The sequence below is a fragment of the Urocitellus parryii genome, chromosome 3 (genome assembly GCF_045843805.1).
Source record: "Urocitellus parryii isolate mUroPar1 chromosome 3, mUroPar1.hap1, whole genome shotgun sequence".
Lineage (NCBI taxonomy): Eukaryota > Metazoa > Chordata > Mammalia > Rodentia > Sciuridae > Urocitellus > Urocitellus parryii.
In genome coordinates, this window is record NC_135533.1 from 45,080,944 (window position 1) to 45,106,458 (window position 25,515).

At 33.8% G+C, this 25,515-nt stretch overlaps 1 protein-coding gene across 1 annotated transcript in view; it reads left to right on the plus strand.

The window, feature by feature from the left end:
- The first annotated feature begins 324 nt into the window (after positions 1-324).
- The window catches only part of Kcnd2 (potassium voltage-gated channel subfamily D member 2), a 448,576-nt gene continuing 423,385 nt past the window's right edge, over positions 325-25,515 (plus strand). The window contains exon 1 of the mRNA XM_026388726.2: positions 325-1,439. Coding sequence (XP_026244511.1) covers positions 325-1,439 — 1,115 coding nt within the window. The remainder of the gene's footprint in view (positions 1,440-25,515) is intronic.

Here is a 25,515-nt window from a genome sequence, read left to right on the forward strand (position 1 = left end):
AGACACCTGTTTGAAGAAACTGCTGCATCCAGTCACCTGTGTACTCATTCGTGCCAGGAGGGGGCCTGTGCAACTGCTGACACAGGTTGGGTTTGCTTCTACTGGAGGTGATTGCATTTTTAAAAAATTGTTATTCCTCATACCTGAGAGAGAAACTTGCCTTCCTGAGGACTGACTTCACCTGGAGCACTGTTTTGGAGTAGGGTGATACCTCTGAACCGTGTTCTCCAGTACTGGGCTTGAGACGAGGAGGGTACGACTGTGCTTCTTTGGCTGACCCACTGTAGAAGCTCCTTTACTCTTGGTGCCCCACTTCCCGGCAACATGGCGGCTGGTGTGGCCGCATGGCTGCCCTTTGCAAGGGCAGCAGCCATTGGGTGGATGCCTGTGGCCTCTGGGCCCATGCCTGCTCCCCCAAGGCAGGAGAGAAAGAGGACTCAGGATGCCCTCATTGTGCTGAATGTGAGTGGCACCCGCTTCCAGACATGGCAGGACACCCTGGAACGGTACCCAGACACTCTGCTGGGCAGTTCTGAGAGGGACTTTTTCTACCATCCAGAGACTCAGCAATATTTCTTTGACCGTGACCCAGACATCTTCCGCCACATTCTGAATTTCTACCGCACGGGGAAGCTCCACTATCCCCGCCATGAGTGCATCTCTGCTTATGATGAAGAATTGGCCTTCTTTGGCCTCATCCCAGAAATTATTGGCGACTGCTGTTATGAGGAGTACAAGGACCGCAGGCGAGAGAATGCCGAGCGTCTACAGGACGATGCCGACACTGACAACACTGGGGAGAGTGCCCTGCCCACCATGACGGCTAGGCAGAAGGTCTGGAGGGCCTTTGAGAACCCCCACACCAGCACAATGGCCCTGGTGTTCTACTATGTGACAGGGTTCTTCATTGCCGTCTCAGTCATCGCTAATGTGGTAGAAACAGTGCCCTGTGGGTCTAGCCCAGGCCACATCAAGGAACTGCCCTGTGGGGAGCGGTATGCAGTGGCCTTCTTCTGCTTGGATACTGCCTGTGTCATGATCTTTACAGTTGAGTATTTGCTTCGCCTGGCTGCAGCACCTAGTCGTTACCGTTTTGTGCGCAGTGTCATGAGTATCATCGATGTGGTGGCCATCCTGCCTTATTACATTGGGCTGGTCATGACAGACAATGAGGATGTCAGTGGAGCCTTTGTCACACTTCGAGTCTTTCGAGTCTTCAGGATCTTTAAGTTTTCCCGCCACTCCCAAGGCCTCCGCATCCTGGGGTACACACTGAAGAGCTGTGCCTCGGAATTGGGCTTCTTGCTCTTTTCGCTCACTATGGCCATCATCATTTTCGCAACAGTTATGTTCTACGCAGAAAAGGGGTCTTCAGCCAGCAAGTTCACCAGCATCCCTGCAGCATTTTGGTATACCATCGTCACCATGACAACACTAGGGTAGGTGCCATCAAGGGAAATGGGGTGGAGGTTGGATGTGGGGGAGTTGATTGTGGGTCTATTAAGGTGCTATGATACTTCAGAGAAACTAATTGTTTTCTTTTTCCTAAGTACATTTAGGAAAACATTATCTAAATGATTTGGAAAGTCTTCTAATCTGTGAAATGGTATGATGCAAAGATTGAGGTACTAGTGGGTTGCTGGCAGATATCGAGTATTGACCCCTGAAAGGGATAAAGACACAAATTTTGAAATTCCTGAATATAGGAGAATGTTAAAGATATATGTATGAGTATATAAAAATATATAACAAAGAAAAACAAAAACAAAACTTATGCCCTAATAAATATGTGAATATGCACAACATGTACTGCAATGTTTAGAAAATGCTTCCATGCATTCCAATGAAAAGTTTCCATGTATATTTGAAGTATTATTTTCCTGTTGATACATATGGAATGCATTTCTCCCTCTCAGCATCACAGTTCTTATTTTACAAAAAGACAAAAAGTAGATTGTAGATGTATCCGAAGAATTTTAAAATATGCATGTAATAATAGGTGCATTTTCATTACAGCTGATAGGTTATTTTTTAGTCCGTCAGGACTGAAGCTGATCAACTCCACAAAATGTAGTGGAATGATATTTAAAAGTCTAGGTTCACAGTTTCAAAAAAAAAAAAAAAAAAAAGAAGAAGAAGCACATGATTGTCATCCACACTTTTTTTTAGAAACTACAGATCCTGAGCAATGGATCCACACCCACTAAATACGCATGGAAGATAGAGCAGTGAATGTCTGGTGAGATTGATGTTCACCAAGGACAGGCTGCATTATACAATTTTGGTTCCTAATTTCCTTCTAGAATTCTTTTGTGCATTCTTTAATTGTGGGGGGAGATGAAGTTTTATAACTGAAGGGACTATTTTGAATTCACGTGTATTTTAAAATAGATTTTTAGGGCTAGTATTAAGAATTGTTTAGATGGTAGGAAAAAAAGAAGTGTCAGATGATTAAGAATGTTAATCAAACTGCTGAAAGTCACAGCATTATACATATTAGAGAATCTAATAAAATGGTTAGAGCCTTTTACTTTTATTAGTTTTTAGATAAGCCAAGGAGTGATGTTATTGCCCTTTCTTCAGCTTTATGCTACTTTTCTTGCATAGGTAATCAGTTCAGTAAGGATTTGGTAATGGCTGTAAGAAAAAAGTTATTCCCAAGGCTGCTGTTTAAGTTTTGTTTCTGGCTAATTTCATTGGCTTCCTTAAATGACATTGTGGTTAAAGTCAACTTAATTTTATTAGACATATTGTGTTGAACAGTTTCTCATGTTGTCAGATGGCCACCTAATGGAATATTTTTTACATGAGGAATTTTGGGTGAGTTAATTAACAAATTATTATAAAGTAAAATACAGTGCTTTTGATTTTGACATAGTCTCATTTATTTTTGAAGACTTATGGGTAGATTTTTTTTAAAAATCAGTTAGTGAAGTTCATATCATATAGCTTATATTTCCCTTTTATTTGGTTGACAATTTTGTGACAGATTGTGAAGAAGATTCAGAATACCTTAGGTGCTTTTTCTTTATTAAAAGATAATTTGGTGTTTTTTTTGTCTTATTGCCTTTATGTCATTCGAAATTATTATTATGGGACAATTGAGCAGTGTCAATCACTGTCATGATTGTAAATTAGAAGTATATGTGAATATAAAAGAATGCTTCAATAAAGGAAGAAATATTAAAGGGAAATAATACTTTAAAAAATTGGTGTATATGGCAGGTTTTCATGAGGTCTCATGTCATTTCACTCTTATCTACTGTCTAGATATAGCTATATCTACATATAGATATGTATTGAATGTAGGAACTATTACAATGAAAGTTGTTGAGCTGCTAATTTCATCTAACTAAAAGTTCTATTCTATACCTGAAAAGTTGGTATTATTTTAATATTTGTTCCCTGAAATTACTTCCAACTTTTATTTTGAAATTTGTTTGTTTTCAGAAAAAAATGAAGAAATTTTAACCACTAATGACAATGTTTATTATATAAACAAAATGTTTATAAATACTTATTTCTGCAGTAAGAAACTGAATAATGCTTGAGTAGTTCACACATTTCATAGGTAAGTAGATTAGGATTAAATACATATATATATATATATACACACACATATACATGTATGTACAGTTTATCAGAACTTGGAAGCAAAACGGGAATTAGTTTCAAGACAAGTTTCACTGAAGTTGAAAATTTTAATTTTCAGGAAATTAAGCTAATTAATGATTCTAATGGAATACACCATCCAACTTTTCATATGTGGAAATGTTACTGCAACCAAAATGAAGAGTATATGTAGACATTTAGCAAAGCATATGCTTTATATAACAACAAAATTTCTTAGGAAAATGTATTTAATTTCTCATCAAAAATATTTATAGTGCATTTTAATTTCCTGGAGAAATAGATTCTTAAAAGCAGTGCCTTTTTGATTTCTTATCTGTGGTTATTTTGTGACTCAACAGCATTATGTAGGAATAGAATATATTCAGCAAAAGCCATTGCCTGACAATCTTTTATGCTGCCGTTTTAGAGGATAAAGTATAAAGTGTAAACTTTCTGGAATGTACGCAGTAGTTTTAGATACCATGAAGTTGTGTCTGTGAGATGATCAGAATTTTCCATTATACTCTGAGCTTTTTTTGGGAAGTGGGAGTGAGTATCAGGAATTGAATTCAGGGGCACTCAAACACTGAACCATATCCCCAGTACTATTTTTTATTTTATTTAGATACAAAGTCTTACTGAGTTGCTTAGTGCCTCACTTTTGCTGAGGCTGACTTTGAACTCGTGATCCTCTTGCCTCAGCCTCCTGAGTTGGGATTATAGGGGTGTGCCACCACACCTGCCTGAATGTGACTATAATTTTAATGATACTGATTTTCATCAATTAATGATAATAGATGTGAAAAGGTGATCCTAAACAATGGCTATCAAAAGTTCCAGCTTATGTAAACATTACCTACATGAGAACAAATACCCAAGAGCTTTGTCATGGAGGACTGGTAGAATTAAAGACTACTTCTCAGGTCATTTTACACAATATCTGTAAGTCTGTTCCTCCATTCCATCCTTTCTTTTCGAAGATATTTATTAACCTGCTCAGGGCCCTGGTTACCCTTTTGCCTCCATCCCACCCATTTCCCTTTCCATGGGAAAACTCTGATTACTGCCTTAGTTTGCCATGGTGAAAAAGAGATAACATTCGTTGATAGTCTTTGTTCAGATGGTAGTGTTTAAATGTTGCTCAATTCAGGAAACTTCCAGATGTTCACCAATAATAATCAAAAACTATTTAAAAATTTGTTCAATAGGGTCAAGCTTCGGTTTGTCGTTGTACTTCATGTTCATGATTTGGGATTTAAAAGTGTAACCAGATGGCATATTGAATAATTTGAGGAACTATTCATATATCAACTTTTTTTTTTTTAAGAGAGAGGGAGAGAGAGAGAGAGAGAGAGAGAGAGAGAGAGAGAGAGAGAGAGAGAGAGAGAGAGAGAATTTTAATATTTATTTTGTAGTTTTCAGCGGACACAACATCTTTGTTTGTATGTGGTGCTGAGGATCGAACCTGGGCCTCATGCATGCCAGGCGAGCGCTCTACCGCTTGAGCCACATCTCCAGCCCCACAGATAATCAACTATTTAAAAAAAAATTTCATTGCATTCTTGAGGATCAAACCTAGGGCTTCACTCATGCTAGGCAATCACTGTACCACTGAGCCACATCCCAGCCCTAGACACATTTTTTAAGTGATGATATTGCTTATAATATAAATCTTAAGAACTTTAGAAATATCATCTTGTGATCCATACCACTTTTTACATTTTAAAACCAAGTTGTTTTCATCAAAGTTTCCAGTATGGAGAAGAAAGCTGCTATATGGCATTTCTGTAAAGTTCATGTTTAGAATGAAATTTTTTGATGTTATTTTTACTTTTTGTAATTCTGGGGATTGAACTCTGGGCCTCACGCATGCTAGGCAAATACTACCACTAAGTGTGTATATATCTGTGTCCCTACTTAAAGTTTTATCTTGAAATAGGATCTTGCTGAGTTGCCCAGGCTGGCCACAAATTTGTGATCCTCCTGTCTCAGCCTCCTGAGTCGCTGTAAATTTTGTGTATTTAACTACATGAATCATATTCTGAAGTTTGAACAAATTTGGGAAAGCAAAATATTTGTTTATATCGTGTATTTACCTGAAGCATGGTAGAAGTACATTTTTGCTCTAAGGAAACTTTGTAATTGTCTACTGATTAAAACCATCAAAAACTAGCAATATCATATTTCAATTTTAATAGGTTTAGTGAATTTGTATTTTAAGAAACAAAAACAAACAAAAGCAAGGGCTGGGGGGTATAGCACAATGATAGATCACATGCTTATGCACTAGGTCCAGGGTTCAATCCCCAGGTTTTTTTTTTTTTTTTTTAAGGCAAAATAAAATTTCATTGCAATTTTTTAATTTTTTTCCTCTTTTGTACTGGGGATTGAACTATGTCACAAGTCCATTTTATTTAATTTGATTAATTTTTTAACATATTTTTTTGAGAAAGGGTCTTGCTAAGTTGATAAGGTTGGCCTTCAACTCCTGCCTTAGCCTCCTGATTAAATGGGATTACAAGAAGGAGCCTTCATGCCCAGCTCATTGCAATTTTTCTAACAACATGACATTTTCAAAAAAGGAAATTTTGCTTTTTAGAGTGGCATAATTTGAGAAGAATTTATCATTTCATTCATGATCATATGTATGCTATATGATAAAAAGAAATATAAAAATGCACTTAAATAGCATCCTCCTGCTACCTGTCACAATTCTAATTACATTGGGGAATATAAGGAGTATATCTTGCAAAATCATTTACGTAGAGACTTTCAGTGCATGCATCTACTAAAATTGATGGAATTATCCCCCTTGTGTTAGCCTCTGAACTTAAATATTGCTAATGTGTTAATCTAATAATGTTTACAGAGTTGGGGAAGTACTAAAATTTATCTGACTGGTGAAGAGCCCAATTATGGGTAAGAGTCATTTTAATTTTGGCATACTACAACATATTTGTATGAAGTTCTGTGGAGAATGTAAATGGATAGAAGTTGAAATGTGGTATGTATTCTTCTTCTTTTTAGTATTAAACACTATCTTAAGTGTTTTCATATTATTGCAGCCATAATTTGAAATAGGAACAATATTTGAGTTGGCATTTTAAACTATGTGACTTTTCCTACCATGTAAAACTTTTTAGCATGTACTTCCTTTCTAGACAATATGTCAGAAAGAAATAATATATGGTATCTCAACATGGTACTCTAGATAAGGGAACATTATTGATTTTCAGTAGGTCCGCTGTTTGTTCCTTTTACTGATGGACTTTGTCTTACATTTATTTTTATAGTTACACCATTTAATTCAGAACTTTTCTCCCAGTTATATTCATCTTTGAAAATGAATTACTAACATTAAGATTTCTTATTAACTGATCATTCAATTCCTAGTGGAAGAAAACTTAGCTGTCATTTATTTAAAAATTTATCATTTCACACTTGCAAGAATCTTGTGACTTTCCCATAGTTAATACCATTAAATAATAGCAGTACTTTTGGAATTTCACTTTTAATCTCATTTTTTTCTTAAGATCTTCAAATATTACCTAGAAATGTGCTGTAATAATTATCTGGGGATTGCTTCTGATAAGAATAGGAACAAATTGGCAGTTTATTCCATTCATATAGTGAATTTCTCTCCTTGTTCTATACTCTGTGTCTCACTTTTCCCACATTTCTTAATATCATTGCTGGCTTTGCCTTTGCTTTTTACCATGATAATGCCCAGTTGATACAATATAATGTTATGTTCTCATCCAGTGAACTTTTATGCCACTTGGGGGAAACCACTTAATGGTACCTGGACTGACAGAAAAGTAAATCAGTCATTTTGCCTACATTGAATAAAATGAATTAGCCTGTGAATTGTTGAAAATGTGCAATTTAACTTCTTTTTCATCGGAAGAACAAGAATAGGCAAAGATCTTTGATAGTAAAGGAAGCATTATTTTTCCTTCAGAACTATGATAAATTCATTCCTATTTCCCTCTCCCCATTTTCTCTTGTGTTTTATATTATTTTCTGACCACAAATACATATACAGAGAGAAATAAGTATTGTTTTCTCCTTAGGTCCAGCAGCTAGATTCAGCAGCATGAAATATTGTCTGGTATTGAAAAGATACCCAATGGTGAAACACCATCTCTTTATTTTTTTGTGTGCACATTATAGGGTTCTTTGCTTTATCATTTGAATGTTTTCCACTTTTGTTTTCTTCTCCAAGAACTAGCCTCTGCCTTGATTTTGTTCATGAAAACTTTTCAACCTCCTAAGCCTACATCACCTCTTGTTGGAATTATGTTTGACTTTAGTATTAAAGTCTCATTTTGCATATAATTTGTGGTTTCTTTTCTTACACCTTACTTATATATATATCACTTATCCAAAATTCTTGGGACCAGAAAGATTTCAAATTTTTTGGAGATTTGATTCTGTAATTTTTGAAGGCTTATTACCCAGTCCTCAAATGTAGAAAAAGGTCTGTGTTTATGTATTTGGATCTTGAAATGAGTGAATACCTGCACACCATGGAGAGGTCCATAGCAAGGTAGCAGTGCTGTCTCAGTAGTAGTAATATAAGAGTCTTGGCTTTGTTCCATGTTAAAAATATTTATTTATTTAGAGAAAAGGGAAAAATAACTTTTATTGAAGAAGAGAAACACAGGGGACTCCTGTCCTAGAGTCTGTGATTCTGCCTACCAGAGGGAAAAAGGGATTTTTAAAGAGGTGATTTAAAGGCTACATTCCAGGTTCCCTTGCCTGGAGTTGTAATTCACTTGTTAATTTGGGAGACAGTCATTTATTAGTTCTTCTGGTACCATCCTTGAAGTCTGAATTACCTCTTTCCTGTAATGGGTGTGTGCTCAAGAATGAATAACTCTGCCTAGGTTGGGGAAGAAAGGTAATCCAACTTCTTCTGAGATTAGGAAGGGAAAGTTAGGGAGGGGGAGAGATTAGGGAAGAGGAGGGTCATGTTAAAATATTTAAATTTATCATTTGAGCATTTTGCCTTATGATGTACTATAATCCACTCTTTTTGTCTTTCTCTTTTGACTGGGAAGATTTATCTACTTTTTTATCTATAGCTAATTTTTCTGCAAAGGTTAGAGTTAATGGTTGTTGACTAATTTCTGCATAGAGATAGTGAACCATTATCTCTAAATTACATATAAGGTACATGAAATTGTTGTCAGGAAGTCCACATTCTAAGGGCTTAAAAGGTGTACAAAATATAAACATCGATGCAGATACATAAAATGGCATTGTACAATCCACTTTGCCTTGGAAATTTTGAAAGTGTGTTATGTAAAGAAAATCTGAATCATGAAAATGTGGAGGGAGTAGGGAAGGAGTTATCAGAAGTTAATGAGAAAAAAACAACACTAAAAGAGAGGATAACAGTTGAGATAATATCAAATTGGATGGAAAGGCTTTGTTCTAAAAGTAAAAGATCTTGTATCATTTTTAAATGTTATGTGGACCTAATTCACCCATCTTCCTCTTTTTTTAAATACAAGTAATAGTGCTTTTGTAGACACAAAATAATATCAGTGGCATACACTCTCAGGAAATCAAAATGTGGCTCAGAGTTCAATTTAATTTAACAGACTTTTTGATAACTTATTTCTTGTCGGCCATAGAAATAAGCATACACCCAGCTTCCTACCTTTAAGCAAGGTGCAGATCTAAAATAGTGGGGAAAGGCAGAATATATAAATTTGTGCTATAATTCTAGGTCCTGATGAATTCTATGAAAGAAAGAAATCTGGGTAATAAGGCTGTAGTTTGGGAGAAAGGACAGAGAAGTTCTTTCTAACATGCTGACATCTGAGTTGATGGCTAACTGAAATGATGAAGTGAGTCTGAATATCTGAATGAAGAGTTTTAGAGAAAGAGAGAAAAAGGTTCAGGTTATTCATATCACTTATCCAAAATTCTTGGGACCAGAAAGATTTCAAATTGTTTTTCAGATTTTTTTTTGTATATGCATATGAGGTATCTGTACATAGTACATCATAAGGCAAAATGCTCAAATAATACATTTAAATATTTTAACAGGTATCTGAACACAAAATATATTTGTTTCATATACATCTTACACACAAAGCTTCAGGTAATTTTATATAATATGTTTAGTGCACTAGACAATTTTAAAAGATATTTTTAATGCACCTGTGATTGTTACCTTGTGGCATCATAATGGCACTTAAAAATTTAGGAATTTGGGAGCATATTTCATTTGGATTTTCAGATTATAGATGCTCAGAATGTACAAACATCAAGGGGCTGAGGTTTGGGATATTCTGTCTAATGACTTTGTAATTGAAGCAATGGAGTGAAGAGTTTAATAGCAATGAGATCTGAAAGATTTTTGAGATGAGATGATACAGGATCATTGTGAAGACTTTTGTTTCCTTCCACTGACTTTAGCAACTAGCTTTGGTGGTGTGGGATATCTTCTGGTATGACATAAAACCCCGTGGTCACATACTGTCTATTCATTTCTGTGCACATTTGCAAGACTCTCTGATTTTGTAGATTCTGTAGAATGTTTGCCCTTTAGTTTTCTTCTTTGAGAACCAGTCTTTGCATTGACCTTCTCCTTGAAGCCTTTTCCAACTCCCAAATCTTGTCATCTCTATTTGGAATTACCCTTGATGTAACTAAGTTTCATTCTGTATGTAATTTTACTTCTTGCCTTCATAACTAGTTTGAAAGGTTTTTGAGGTTTGAGTCTGCATCTGTTAGAGACTTAGCCTATATAATGCTCAAATGTAGAAAAAGGTACGTGTTAATGTGTTGCAGATGTGAGTTGATACCAGCATTGTCACAAGCACTCCTTAGCCATGAAGCAGTACCATCTCAACATAGGCAGTAATTTACTAATCTAGGCCAAACTTAGATTAAAAAATATGAAGAAGATCATTTTACAAATAACTTCATCATGTACAGATTTTAATTTTTCATTAGATTTGTCATATTTACTTTAGCTTAAAATTTATATTGAGTTATTCATGAAATTGTCCCAAAATAGGGCATTTTATAATAATATATGATTAAATTATTAGCTGATTAAAAATAAAATAGTTCAAAGAAAAAAATGAATTCCACATTTTAGTTGAAGAGACTACTGGTGGTCAATAGATGGAACTATATGGGAACTTACAGGGGAATTTAAAAATTTTGAGTATAACTTTGCAGATTAACAGCTGTAAGTTCTAGTATTAGTGCTTATTTGGCCATCCTTAGAAAGTCTATGAGCTACCCAGTATCCATTAATAAACTCTATGGTGAAATTTAAAAAAAAAAACAGAGAATATCACATTAATTTTGAATTCTATTTAAACTAATTTCATTCTTTTTTTCTCATTTTTTAGTAGGTATGTATATATCCTCTTCAGGTGTTTAATTATTTTTATGACTTTGAAAGAGAAAGTGGCTTACATATCTTGAAATCTCTGGAGATTGTCATACGATAAGTTTTTTTTTTTCAGTACAAATCAGATTGTGACCATGCATATGGCATATGTATAATGAAAACTTATAGAGGCAATGCATTGATAAGAATCACCATATTGGAGAATTAAACATAGTCATGAAGGGATAGTTGGAAGACTTACGAGTTTAGAAGAACAAGAATTGAATACAAATATATATGCTTGAATCTAAGGGAATTAAATGTGGCATCAAACTTTGGCATGCTGTTTGCATTAAAACATCTTTCATCCAGATAATTCTATATTCTACCCAGAAGTTCTGTTCAGAGGCTGGATTATTCATGAAGTAAGCTGGGATTTATGAGGACCATCACACAGGAACTATTGTAGTATTCCTGGGCTTTGCATGTGATGAAGTTGGATGATAACTATACTCCCATCATTACCCTCCTTTCTCTATTTTGAATGAGGATCTGGTTTCCTTTCTTCATCTACAGAAAGTAATGTTATCTAATCCTATGCCATTTTATTACAATTTAGGAAAAAATGTCACCATGCATATTGAAATTTATTAATTAAATAATTTCCAATTCTTACCAAATGTGGTATTTTTGAATTGGAAATGTAATAAGCTTATATATTATATTCTTAAATTTGATCAACCCCCAAAATGGACATTAGATACTTTATTGAGTCAGAAAAGAATGTCCTGAATGGGCTTTCCCAAAGGTGTGAGTTTTCTATTTCAGTCCAAAGGTATTAAAATAATGGACTTTTAACATAAATAGCTCATTAGTTTCTATAAAACTTCTCTATTTAATCTTGAAACAAAAGTGAAATGTAGTTTTGAAACTCTCATAAAGTCTCCAACTTATCTTGTGAAGGAACCTATGCAAAGATTTCTGGGGGCTATTTTGAAGTCTAATGCTCCTAAGAGTACAACACATTGGAAGCCATTTTACTCCTAATGTTTCTTATTCTACTTGAAATCAGTCCTTATCATTAAAGAAAATAGTACAAAGAACACTGAGCCATAAAAAAAAGCAGGTCTGGAAGTTTCTCCATGATATGATTAAAATTTTGATAATGACTCCATAGTTTAAATATAATTTGAAATCTAATGAACAAACAAATTCCTAAGTTTCATTTTATTATTCTTTCCTTGGTCATCTGGTGATTATTAAACATTTTTGAAACTGAATAGAATTCACATATTGAACTGAATTTTAGAAAATGAACTAGTTTTGATTTTGTTGATTCTAATATTGATGCTTTTGACAGAAAGCTGTGAAAACATTGTTAAATCATTTGATTTGTTTTGGTCTAAAGAACAGAAAGTCAAAAGTTGAAGGTTCATAATTTGCTATTAAAAACTCATGTGCATGTTAAAGTCAAATAAAAGATTTGAAGGTATTCTGAAATTAAACATTATGACTTAGAGTGTATTTTGAAGGAATATTTTCAAGCTTATTTAAATAGTATGTTTCTACTTTGAAAAGTATGAAAAATGCCATTTTAACCCCTGCAGTTACAAAGAGGAAAATAATGCCTCCTTTAATTTCCTTAAATATTTAAGTTTGCTAGAAAAATAGGTAGTAAGTAAGTACTTGCAACATTTTAGGAAAAATATTTAAGATGGAGCGAAACTGATAAATTATAACGGAGGGTCTTTTATTGCTGTAACATTTTATTTTATTAATTTTATTATACATATTTTAAAGCATTTGTTAGTGCACTAGAGTTATATATAATAATTGGGTTCATTTTGATATAATTATACATACATGGAATATTTAATTTGCTCCATTTACATCCCTGGTACCTCTTCTGTCCCTCTCTTTCCCCCAGCCCCATTCTTCTTACTCTGCTCTCCTGTCTGTCTGTCTATCTGTCTACCTATCTACCTACTTTTAATTGGTACTTTCTAGATATTCATAAAGGTGGAATTCACTGTGGTACATTCAAACATGCACACAGCTTAATTTTGTAAAAAGCTAAGCCCTTGATACTAAAAGCCAAAAGAACTAAACATTATTGTTGGCTTTATTCCACGTGCACACAATTTTAACTGTTATTCCTTTTCACATCACACTTTTGTCATTCATATATGCATGACCCTCTTTACCATCTTACCTATGCAGTTAGTAATATTTTAATAATGTAACTTGTGCATGTGAACCTACTGCCTCAAATAAAGGTATATCATTGATATTAACCTGCATCTAACCACGTGCACTTTTTCTTCCCATCATGTTCCACTGTCTCTCCCCATTTCTACTAAAGTTCACCATAATCCTATACCCTGTGTTTGTTATTATTAAAAATTTATTTTTAGTTGGGAGATTTCACGGAGTTTATGAAAGGACATAATGTTTCATGTAGTCTTGAGTTTTGTCATATAATATTATTTCAGGTTTATCACACAGAATTTCTAAGCACTGCAATGTATTTTGATTACTCTATAACATCTTATTCTGTTATGTGAATATACCATAGTTTATTTCAACTATTGTTCTGATGATGACACTCAAGTTGGTTTCAGGTTTTTTGGAAGAGTGCTGATATACAAATTGTTGACAACTGTGTATGTTTTACCTTGGGGTGAAATTGGTGGGTTGTATTTATGAATTTTCATTTGGAGGATAATACCAATTTTTTTTTCTGAAGCTGTTTCAGCAGTTGATACTCTTACTATCATCCCCACAATTCTATGAAGCAGGTACTTAATATGAAGAAATGAAGGCTATTATTTCCATTGGTATTGCTTTTACCATGATCTTTTGGAGATGAGAAATATAAATGCAGCAACCATAACTTGAATTTTATTCAACTCTGTAATTTGTAGTTAGATCCTTTCCAAGTCCAATAATATGAAAGTTATCAAACTTGAAACTCTCTCATAAGGCTTTGGTTTATTTATTCTTGTGAAATTAAGAATGAGGATTAAAGGATTGAAGTTGATATTCAATTGGTTTTCTGATATTTTATAGTGTTCTATAAAAGGTTATATGTGACTTTTTACAAACATGTACAATCAAAAAGACATTTACATTCATTTCATTTGTATTGTTTACTTTATCAGAACATTGCTGTAGTTAGAAAAACTACTCTAATTTCAAAACATCTCATAGGCATTCAGGAGTGAATGCATCACAGAGAAATAGGATATAAGAACAAATGTCAAAAGGAAATTGCTTTCATTCCAGAAAATTCTTAATTATGGGAGCTAAACTGAATATTATTTCCAATCCTTCATAAATAGTCTAGTAAATTGTATATTTGCAATAAAATTCAGTTATTTTGGAAAACATAATTAACTTTGGAATATATATATATATATATATATATAGTCTTTTTTTTAATATAACATTTCTGCTATTGGCTTTAAAATTGGATGAATTTAAAACAAAATGTCAGAATATAGCATAGTAAATATTCTAACAAAAACAAAAGAAATGTACTTTTGAAAATGGCTGTAAACTATTCTTTATGGAAATAGGGCATTTATTGAGGGCTGGCATAGTCTTAGAGTAGTGAGAAGTGAAGTGTCTATTGATTTTGCAGAGAACTTCATTATTTTCATGTAAAGAGTCCAAATACATTCATAATAATCTAGGAGAAAGAGAAGATTATTAAAAAAAGTAAAGGGAACCATTTTTTTTCCAGTGGAATAGCAAACGTTGGCAATATGTTCTAAAACATTCTATTTTAAGGCAAACTCTGAATAAATTAAGAAATTACTTGACAGACCACTCACATTCCTTTTACTTCTGTCTCCTTATTATTTCTCACATTTCAGTGCCCAATTTCTAGATCTGTACATATTGCTTTAACTATTACTAAAATACGTGTGAATGTATGATGTAAACTCAAATATGCATTTAAGAAATACAAACACACATATGCATCAGTTCAAAATGTATAGATACATAAGTATCATGTACATGTGCAGATGTTGCTATGCACATATCTCTTATTTTTCTGTGGAGACAACATAATTTATTGATGTTAATAGTTTTTAGGAAGATCTGAACAATAAATACTTATTTACATACTTTAAGAAAAATAACATTTTACAAGAGGGACTATTTGGTATCATTTGGGGCCTCTTTCTTTCAATTTTTCTGTATAGAACCCTTAAACTTATTATTTACAATTGTATTGCTTCTTTATAATATTTCTTTAATGATTTACTCAAAAATATCTTAAATGGATAAGATAAGGTATAAGAGACTGCCTGGATTTAAATAGCAGTTCTCTAATGTGCCACTCAATGAACTTGGTCAAATTACTGACATTCTTGATTACCTGAAATTTCATAGCAGTAAAAATTGGCTAAGACTCGTGTGAAAATTAAATGTAAATATTACATGTAAATTCTTAGGATAACCAGTTCAAGCAGTTGCTACATGAGATATTACATTTTCGTCAGTTTTTGCAAAAGTTGTGATCAAATAACTGACAAGAACAACTTAGAGGAAGAAAAGTATATCTGGGACTCATGTTTTCAGAGTTCTCAGTCCATAAATACTTGGCTCCATTACTCTGGATCAAAGTTGAAGCAGCATACCATGGTGGAAGGGCCCAGAGTAGGCAAGTTGCTCAGCTCATGGTGGGAATCAGGAAGGAGAGAAAGCGAGAAATAGAGGAAGAAGGGGCTATAGGGAAGATGCACCCTTCCAGGGCATGCTCTCAGTGACTCACCTCTTCCAGCCATTCCCCACCTGCCTGCAGTTACCACCCAGTCAGTCCATTCAAACTAGAATGTCACTCCAGTCAGAATGGCAATTATGAAGAATATAAGTTAACAATAAATGTTGGTGAGGATGTGGGGGGAAAGGTACACTAATACAACACTGGTGGGACTGCAAATTGGTGCAATCACTATGGAAAGCCATATGGAGATTCCTCAGAAAACTTGGAATGGAACCACCATTTGACTCAGTTATCCCACTCCTTGGTTTGTACTCAAAAGACTTAAAATCAACATAATATGGTGACATAGCCACATCAATGTTTATAACAGCTCAATTTCACAATAGCCAAGCTATGGAACCAACATAGGTGCCATTAAATAGATGAATGGATAAAGAAAACATGGTATATATACACATGGAATACTAGTCAATCATAAGTAAAAATGAAATGATGGCATTTGTCAGTAAATGTATGGAACTGGAGAAGATCATGCTGAGTCCCCAAAAACCAAAGGCCAAATCTTCTCTCTGATATATGGATGCTAATCCACATCAAGGAATGGTGATGAGGGGAAGAATAGACATACTTTGGATTAAACAAAGGGGAATGAAGGGAAGGGAGAGGGAGGGGAAGAGGAAGGACAGTAGAATTAACTAGACATAGCTTTCCTATCCTTGTATTTGAATACATGACCAGGGTAACTCTGCACCATGTATACCCACAAGAATAGAATCCTAATTAGAATGTTATAATCCATTTATGTATACTATGCCAAAGACACTGTACTGTCATGAATATCTAAAAAGAACAAATAAAAATAAAAAATAAAATGATTATACAATAAGATAAAAATCTAGAGTGTGCTTTATAGCTCTCATATCTAATCATTTAACCTCTGAATATTTCTGCTCTAACAGGAACATTTGTGGGATACCTCATATTCAAACAATAACATTCCTCTCCTGGCCTACAAAAGCTCATGTCCATATCTTGATGCAAAATGCATTTAGTTCATCTTCAAGAGCTCCGCAGTCTTAACAATTTCACTATTGCCTGTAAGTCCTAGTGTAAAGTCTCACCTGGGACTTAAGTCAAGCTCTTAACTATGAACCCCTGAAAAAATCAAAAGCAAGTTAGACATATCTAATATACAGTGCTATAGACTAAACATGCCCATTCCAAAAGGGAGGAATGGGGACATAGAAAGAAAAGATAAGGGCAAATCAAGACCCAAACCCAGCTAAGCAAACATTTCCCCTAACTCTGCTTATAACTCCTCCTGTAGCATCTAGGAGAGATTTTATTGTATTACTGTTTTATAAAGTATGTGATATTAAATAATATTTATTTAATTAGATATTAAATTTTACAGCTAGTACATGTTTACTTTGCATAAGAAAAAGCCTCTAGTGGATCCCACCAATAGATGATTCAGCAGGAACTAATTGTTGAAGAGTTAAATCAGGCATTTCCTTTTTAGAAACTGGAATTTTGAGTCACGTTGAAAATATGTTTTTGCTTGAAAATTCAATTATTTTTTTGTTACCAAATTATAGAAATCCTATATCTCTGACAAGCTTGTTTTGAAATTATATTCTCAATCATTTCTTCATTGCTTTTTTTCCACTCTACCATTTTTTAAAAAAATATTTGAAACAATTTATTGTCAAATAAACCAAAATAAATGACTAAGTGCCAAGTTGTTTTAGTCAGTTTTTTAACTGCTGTGGCCAAAAGACTCAACCAGAACAATTTTAGAAGGAAAAGTTTATTTGAAGGCTCATGTTTTCAGAGGTCTCAGTCCAGTTCATAGGTAGCCAACTCGATTGCTCTTGGCCTGAAGGGAGGTAGAATATCAGGGTGGAAGGCTGTGCGGAGGAAAACAGCTCAGTACAAGGTATCAGGAAGCAAAGAGAAATTTCTGCTCACCAGAGACAAAAATATATTCACTAAAGGCACACCTTCAGGGGCCCACTTTCTCCAGCCACACCCTACCTGCCTACAATTATCATCCAGTTAATCCATCAGGGATTAAAACACTGATTATGTTAAGACTTTCATAACCCAATGATTTCACCTTTGAATGTTATTCTATTGTCTGACACATGTGTTTAAGGGGGACACTACATATCTAAAATATAATACAAGTATTAAAGATGGAGGAGAGATGATGGAGAATGGAAGTTATGTTAAAAGTGTTAGTGAGTATAAAAATATCTCTGAATTTCTTGCTAGCCAGACAAAATAAGAAAAAATGTAGTATGTTTCACAGCTATTTATCCGAAATAAGAAAGTATCTCACTTCATGAAGATTTTTTTTTAGAAAAATAAGGTCTAAAAGTAATTGTCATGTAGATCTTTATAAGCAGTTTATTTACTAGTATAATGAACAGTCTAGAAGCAGTTTCACAGTAAGCTTAGAGATATTGTAATTTTAATTATGTTTTTTATGGGGTACAGGGTGATAATTCAATTTATGTTTACATGTGTAATAAAGCAGGGAATTTGGCATTTCCATCTTCTTAAACATTTAAAAACATTTTTATTTACTAACAAATAGTATTCTCATATTGCTGTGTGTGGTGTTGCAAGCCTGTAATCCCAGTGATTTGGGAGGCTGAGGCAGGAGGATTGCAAGGTCAAAGCCAACCTCCCCAATCCAGTGAGGCCCTAAAAAACAGCACTGTGGATGTGACTCAGTGATTAAGCTCCCCTAGTTCAATCTCTGGTACCCAAAACAACAACAACAAAAATTGTACATATTTATGTAGCCCATGTGATATTTGAGTATATGTATATAATATGGACTGATGAAATAGAGTGATTAATGTTTTCATCTCCTTATAATTACTTTGTGTTTGATGCCTTCAAGTTCTTAGTTATTCATATAATATAGAATAGGTTATTGTGAATGAGAGTCCCCTATTTTTCTGTGTAACACTAGAATTTATTACTTCTATCTATTTCAAACTGCAGTTTGAAATCCATTAAACTTCCCTCTATCACCCCTCCTCCTCCCCCTTTCTAGCCCAGTAATCAGTATTCTGCATCAGAACAACGTTTTATAGCATCCAAAGATGAGAGAGAACTTAATATTTGTTTTTTGTGTTTCACTTAATTTACCCAATATAGTACATTCAAAGCCCATCCTTTTTGCTACAAATTATATCATTACTTTTTATGCCAGAATAATATTCCATTATACACATACATCACATTTTCTTTATCCATTCATTAATGGGCATCTAACTTGATTCCACATTTTAGCTATTGTGCATATAGCTATTGTGAATATTGTGGTTTTGTTTGCAGCAGTAAACATGGTATGGAGGAATATCTTTGGTATTCTGTTTCTTTTAATATATACCCAGAAGTGGAATAGCTGTATGATAAGCAGATCTGTTTTTTTTTTTTTTGAGTAACCTCCATTATAGCTATGCTAGTTTACACTCCCACCAACGGTGTAAGAAAGTTCCCATTCTTCATACCTGTACCAGCATTTGTGATTTCTTTTTGCTACTAGCCATCTTAAAGTGAGATGACCTAGAGAAAGTAATATACTGTTAATTTTTAAATTTTGTTTCCTGGACATAGAAATAATAAGATATAGAAATAATATTCATATAGAAATATAGATAGAAAGTCAGAAGTCTTGTATATAGATAATAAATTGATTCTTTATTACAAAAGCAATATAGCATCATGTGCTAAGGAATAAAAGCAAAATTTGGTGCAGCTGCACCAAAGAAAATATATCTGCTTCCACTTTGGAATTTAGGATAGTGAGCTTTTTAAAGTATTAATTTTCTAACACTGTCATGGATAGGTGGGGTGAGCTTTCCTTTAGTAGAAGCACAAGATAATGGGTCAATTGAGCATAATGAAAATAAAGAACATGGAGTCAGATTGGAGCTTCTAAAGAAGGAAAGAGATTATAAAAAAATAAGAGCACAGGCCATGAAAACAGTCTAAGTCTCATAAGACTTGAATTTTCTTTGGGTAATTTTTTTTCTTTAGACTATTTTTTTTCTTCTATATAAACAGAAAGTTGATTTGAAAGAATTTGGTTTCCAAAGAAGATAATTTTTAATCACATGTAAGGGATTTCAACGGTGCAGAACAAAGATAGGAAAGAAATTACTGGTGGATTCTTAGATTATAATTGAGCATAAAGGCACTTTTATGTAAAAATCCACTGAATGTGAAGTTGAGCTTTTTAATTGGCTTTTCATGGCTGTTAGCTGGACCAAAATGACTTCATGCTCTTTCCCGGTAGAGATAGAAAAGTTGCAATGCAGCTTTTCCTACAAGATCTAGATGTAAAAAAAAAAAAAAAAAAAAAAAAAAAAAAAAAAAAAAAAAAAAAAAAAAAGCGGTCTTAAGAAACTGTCCTGAAGATTAGTGGGGCCAAGACTTGAAATTCATTTTCCATCTTGGAGAATCCTGTGCAGATATGGCTACTGAATTTTTGAATGTAAGTTTGGTAAAAAGAGGAAACCGATAATCAAATGTTATGATCTAGTTATAAAGGTTCTGATAAACATAATTTCATGCAAAACCTGAATGTTACTTAGTGTTAAGATCAGAAGACCTAATGTGACATTTTGAAGTTTTGGTTTGAGGTGAGTTATATGATGCATATTTATACTAGTTCAGCTAAATAGAGAAGACATTCTAAGAGACCTCTTAATGCCCATCTTCCTGAATAGAATATAGATGGAAGGAGGAGAGGAGAGGAGAGGGGAGGAGGAGAGCGCAGAAAAGAGAGGTGTATAAGGACATAATCTGAGTCTTACACTAAGGTTAGGAAAAAAATGTGAATTTCTTGTGTCTGAGTTCTCTAATACACCACATGGTGGACAGAGCAGTGTTCTATTTTTATTCCATATATTGGCCTTTTCCCTTTGATTCACCACATTATAATACCCATTGGTACAATAGATAAGTAAAAATAAGCTACATAATCACTTAATAAAATGGAAAAGATGAAAGTAAAATCAGACCACACCAAAACCATATTTTAAGTTCAAACAGCCAGGGCTAACCAAAGGGGGTAAAAATTAAGCAAACTCTGTTGGCTAAAATAAAAACAATAAAACATCAATAGAACATATTCAGAAAGGAAAGTAAGTTTTTAGGTATGAAATTTTCCTGGAAGAATATTAGGAAAGGCCCGACCAAAATAAAAACCACAAAAAACAAAAATCATGTGCTCAGTTTAATGTCCCTGGTCAGATGTCCCAGTAGAAGAACCTCATGCTCCTACTAAAGATTTGAGCCACAAAATAAACAAGTCCTCTTATCTTCCTGCAGAAAGGATCAGTGACTTTGCCAAGAACAGCAGCTGTCCTCTCCCTGTACCTTAGGCCAAACATAAACATCAGCCAAATACCACAGGCCATGCTTGAAAGTTCTGACCTGCTATTTAAATCTAGAATTTTAAAAACAAAAGGACTCCCAACTTCTAGTCCAGGATTTGTTTTTGTTTGGTCTAAAATATTGTTCATCTTTATTTCAGTTGATTTAGAGGAATTTGTTTTATTGAACAGCTATACACACAATTTATTTTAAATATGTTGTTGCTAAGCTCACATTATATTTCTGCTTATTTATAATATCCCTAAGAATCAAATAAGAAAAAAAAATCCCAGGATTCTATAATGCTGTACTTGGAGCCTTGTGCTAGATGCCTGCTAATGGAAGTTCTCTCTTCAGAGAACCTTAGACTTTAGTTGAAATCACTTCTACAGATTTTATAACAAGGCCAAAACATTGTGGATCCCAGATGCTGAATGAAAATGACTTTTTGTTCTAAAGTCTGTTCAATTTTAGGAACTTATATTACTCATGATACTTTCTACCTAATTTTCATTCTCACATCCTCTGATATACAAATATATATATATATATATATATATATATATATATATATATATATATATATATATATAAAATTTCCACGTGCAGTCTTCAGCTCAACATATATTAAAAAATTATTCATGAAATAAACTATTTTCTAAATCCTTATTGATTATTTTAACCATTCAAAGAAGTCATAGATTTCTGTGCTATTTCTTTCATCCATGTGTTGGATCATAGGTATCCATATCTGTCCTGGACCATTCTTTTGAGCTTCAGACAGTTATTTCCAGATTTATGTCTTTGGTAACTGTTAAGATTTTGACTCATATAAATGATCAGCATAAGAAATGGCCATGTGGAGAACATTTACAAATGTAAGGAATTCTTTAATGATCTGAAATGACCGATCCTTTGCTTGAGCTGAAAAGAACACAAATGTAACCCATTAGGCATAGAATATTGTCTACCTATACATAATTTTCCATATATTTAAAGCTACAAATTTGTGGAAATACACACACACACACACACACACACACACACACTCTTATATGTATTTATATTTGTACATATATTTCTTGTTATATATTTTTCTTATTTGCCAACTGTATTGGAATTTGGATGCCTCCTTATGTGACTAATGAGAAGAATTTTTAGCTATATCCAGGATCACCAGCAGTGGCGTACCATGACCATTTAGTGCAGCAAGCCAAGGAATAGAGGAGAATTTCTTCACCTGGCGTAAGCAAAGTCTCAATGGCAGAAAAATGCATAGCATATTTTGGCACAGTCTGTTGATTTATTTGGCACTCAAATATATGTTGAATATTGACTGAATAAAATGTGGAATCACTTGTCACTTTTGAATTCTAATGCACTCTGCTATGAATGGATTTGAAAATCATCGTAGCACAAATAATAATCCCTTCATTTATAAATTATATTTGTTCTCATATTTGTATTTTTACTTTTCTAGCATGTTTTGCTTATCATAAATGATCAATAAATATTCATGGAAGAAATGTAAATGAAAGGACAAATGAAATATGTCTTTCTGAATGCATAAATATTTGATTCATTTGTAAAGGTGTAGAAACATAGGTCTTGCAGAAAGATGGAACAGATTGTTTTTGAGGACATTTGAAATTTATTCTATGGTCTTAACACTTGAACTCCCCAAATATTACCTATGATGTATGACATGGTATTACTTTATCTCTCTGTGGTATTCTTATCTGTAACCATTTCTTTTCATTTTCTTAATATTATAATTTGTGCCTGTGAAGCTGGGGTACATTATTGAACATACCTGAACATTTGTTTAACAGAAACAAATATGATGTCCAGAAACACAAAACAGAAATGCACAATCACATATAGATCTTAACAAGTAAACGCAGAACTCATATTTCAGTTAACCCAATGTATTGACTGTTCCTAAGTGCCAGACAATATATTTGGAACTGTAAAGAAAGATGTTAAGTATGAGAGATTAAATTGTTCACAGATCTGGGGATTTTACACCCAAGAACTGTGATTTTAAATCCTGGCACCTCTTACTGGCTGATTCTACAGAATCTAGATAGTATGTAAAACTATATTTGCATTTGCATGAAATAAAATCAGTGAGGAATTCTTTAATGATCTGAAATGACCAATCCTTTGCTTGAGCTGAAAAGAACACATGTCAACCATCTATTATAGTCAAGATAGGAAATTACAAGAACACTTGCACATGCGATTTCTTCTATCAGAACCTCCTTGTCTTCTTTTAGGCCTGTCTCAGCGAAAAACTGACTAGGCTCCATTTATTTAAACTAACTTTTGCACATATATTTATGCTTGTCTTTTCCTCTCTCAAACATAACTTATCCATATTTTTCTCAAAGACTCCTAGTCCCAATATCTGTTGTAGTTTTAAATGATGCACAACATAAATTGTACAAATAATATAAGATTATCATTGAAAATATTGTACAATATATGTTTTAATACAAATATGTCATTTTAAAGACAATTACATTGAAGTGTTTTAAATGAATCTCACCATTGTAAATGTTCTAGTTGTATTTTGGAAGATACACTTCTACAATAAGAAAGCAGTGGATTTCGATATTACTTCTCAGTTTTCTTAGGGCTTCTCCTCCCTTTGTCCTATTTAATTTTCATTATTTTCAAATCCATTTTGATTTCCTGTTGGTGATAAGTCATCAGATCCCATGGTACTTAAATACATTCAGTGACACATTTCACAGATAACAGGCATTTAAGTGATCTTCATTGGGTAGTTCTTTATATTCACAGAATCTTGAATTAGAATTTTCATTGTGGGTCATCTTTTCAACCATTCACCCATTTAAAGTTTATCTTTCTACTACATTCTTTATATTTAGGTTGCTTTTTATGAACTTTTAAAATATTCTTTGCAATTAGAATATTAAGGTGGCCCATTTTTTTTCAGAATAGCTCAAATTTTTATCAGGTTTTGAAAAACTGAGATGAAATGTATATACAATTTCTTCTCTCACCCATTTATCTGAATTAGGTTTTAGGAGGTTAAAGTGATTATGTTTTCATTTTCATATCCTTTCCAGAGTGTACTTAAAAAGAGCTATTGTTTCTCCATAGGCTTTTCTTTGCTGGTGTTAACCTCTCTAAATAATTCGGATTTTTTACTGTGCAAAGTTATTTATGGACCCTTTTATTGCTTGATTTCAAATCCTCTGAAGTTGATCTGACCAAAAGAGACTGCATTGGAATCATGACCTAGCATGACACAAACCCTATGTGGAGCCTAAGTGCATTGACTTGTATGGATCTCATGGTACTGGGGATTAAACCCAGGAGCTCTTTGCCAGGGAGCTACAACTCCAGGCTTTTTTGTTGTTGTTGTTTTTAAACATTTTTTTAAATTGATTTTTTATTAGTTCTAATCAGTTATACATGACAGCAGAAATATTTTCGATTCATTGTACACAAATGGAGCACAAATTTTCTTTTCTCTGGTTATACATGATGTACATTGGTACCCACTTGCGCAGTTATTCATTTACCTAGGGCAATGATGTTGGTCTCATTCTACCATCTTTCCTACCTCCCACAGTTCCTCCCTTTTTCTCCTTCCCTTTGGTCCAATCAAAGTTTCTCCACACATCTGCCTCTGCCATTATGGATCAGCATCCACTTATCAGAGAGAGAACATTCGGCCTCTGGGTTTTTTGCGATTGGCTTATTTAGCTTAGCATGATATTCTCCAACTCTATCAATTTACCTCCAAATTCCATAACTTTATTCTCTTTTAATGCTGAGTAATATTCCATTGTGTCTGTATACCACAGTTTCTTTATCCATTCTTCTGTTCAAGGGCATCTAGGTTGGTTCCACAGTTTAGCTATTGTGAATTGAGCTGCTGTGAATATTGATGCAGCTTCGTCACTGTTAGTTTACTGATTTTAAGTCCTTCAGGTATAGATCGAGGAGTGGGATAGCTGGGTCAAATAGTGGTTCCATTCCAAGTTTTCTAAGGAATCTCCATACTGCTTCCAGATTGGTTGCATTAATTTGCAATCCAATCAGCAATGTGTGCGTGTGCCTTTTCCCCGACATCCTCGCCAACACTGTTGTTCATATCTTGATAACTACCATCTGGTTGGCATGAGAGTCCTTTTTATTCTGAGACAGTATCTCACTATGTTGCTTAGGGCTTCACTAAGTCAATGAAGTTGCTTGAACTTGTGATCCTCCTCCATCAGCTTCCTGAGTACCTGAGAGTACAGCACTCACCACTGTACCAGACTTAGAATGCTGTAATACCTTTTCTTTCTCTCCTTTTCTTACACTGATTATTTATCCTACTTGAGGATGGATAAATAACCAGATTAGAAAAAAAAATTCTTGTTAAATT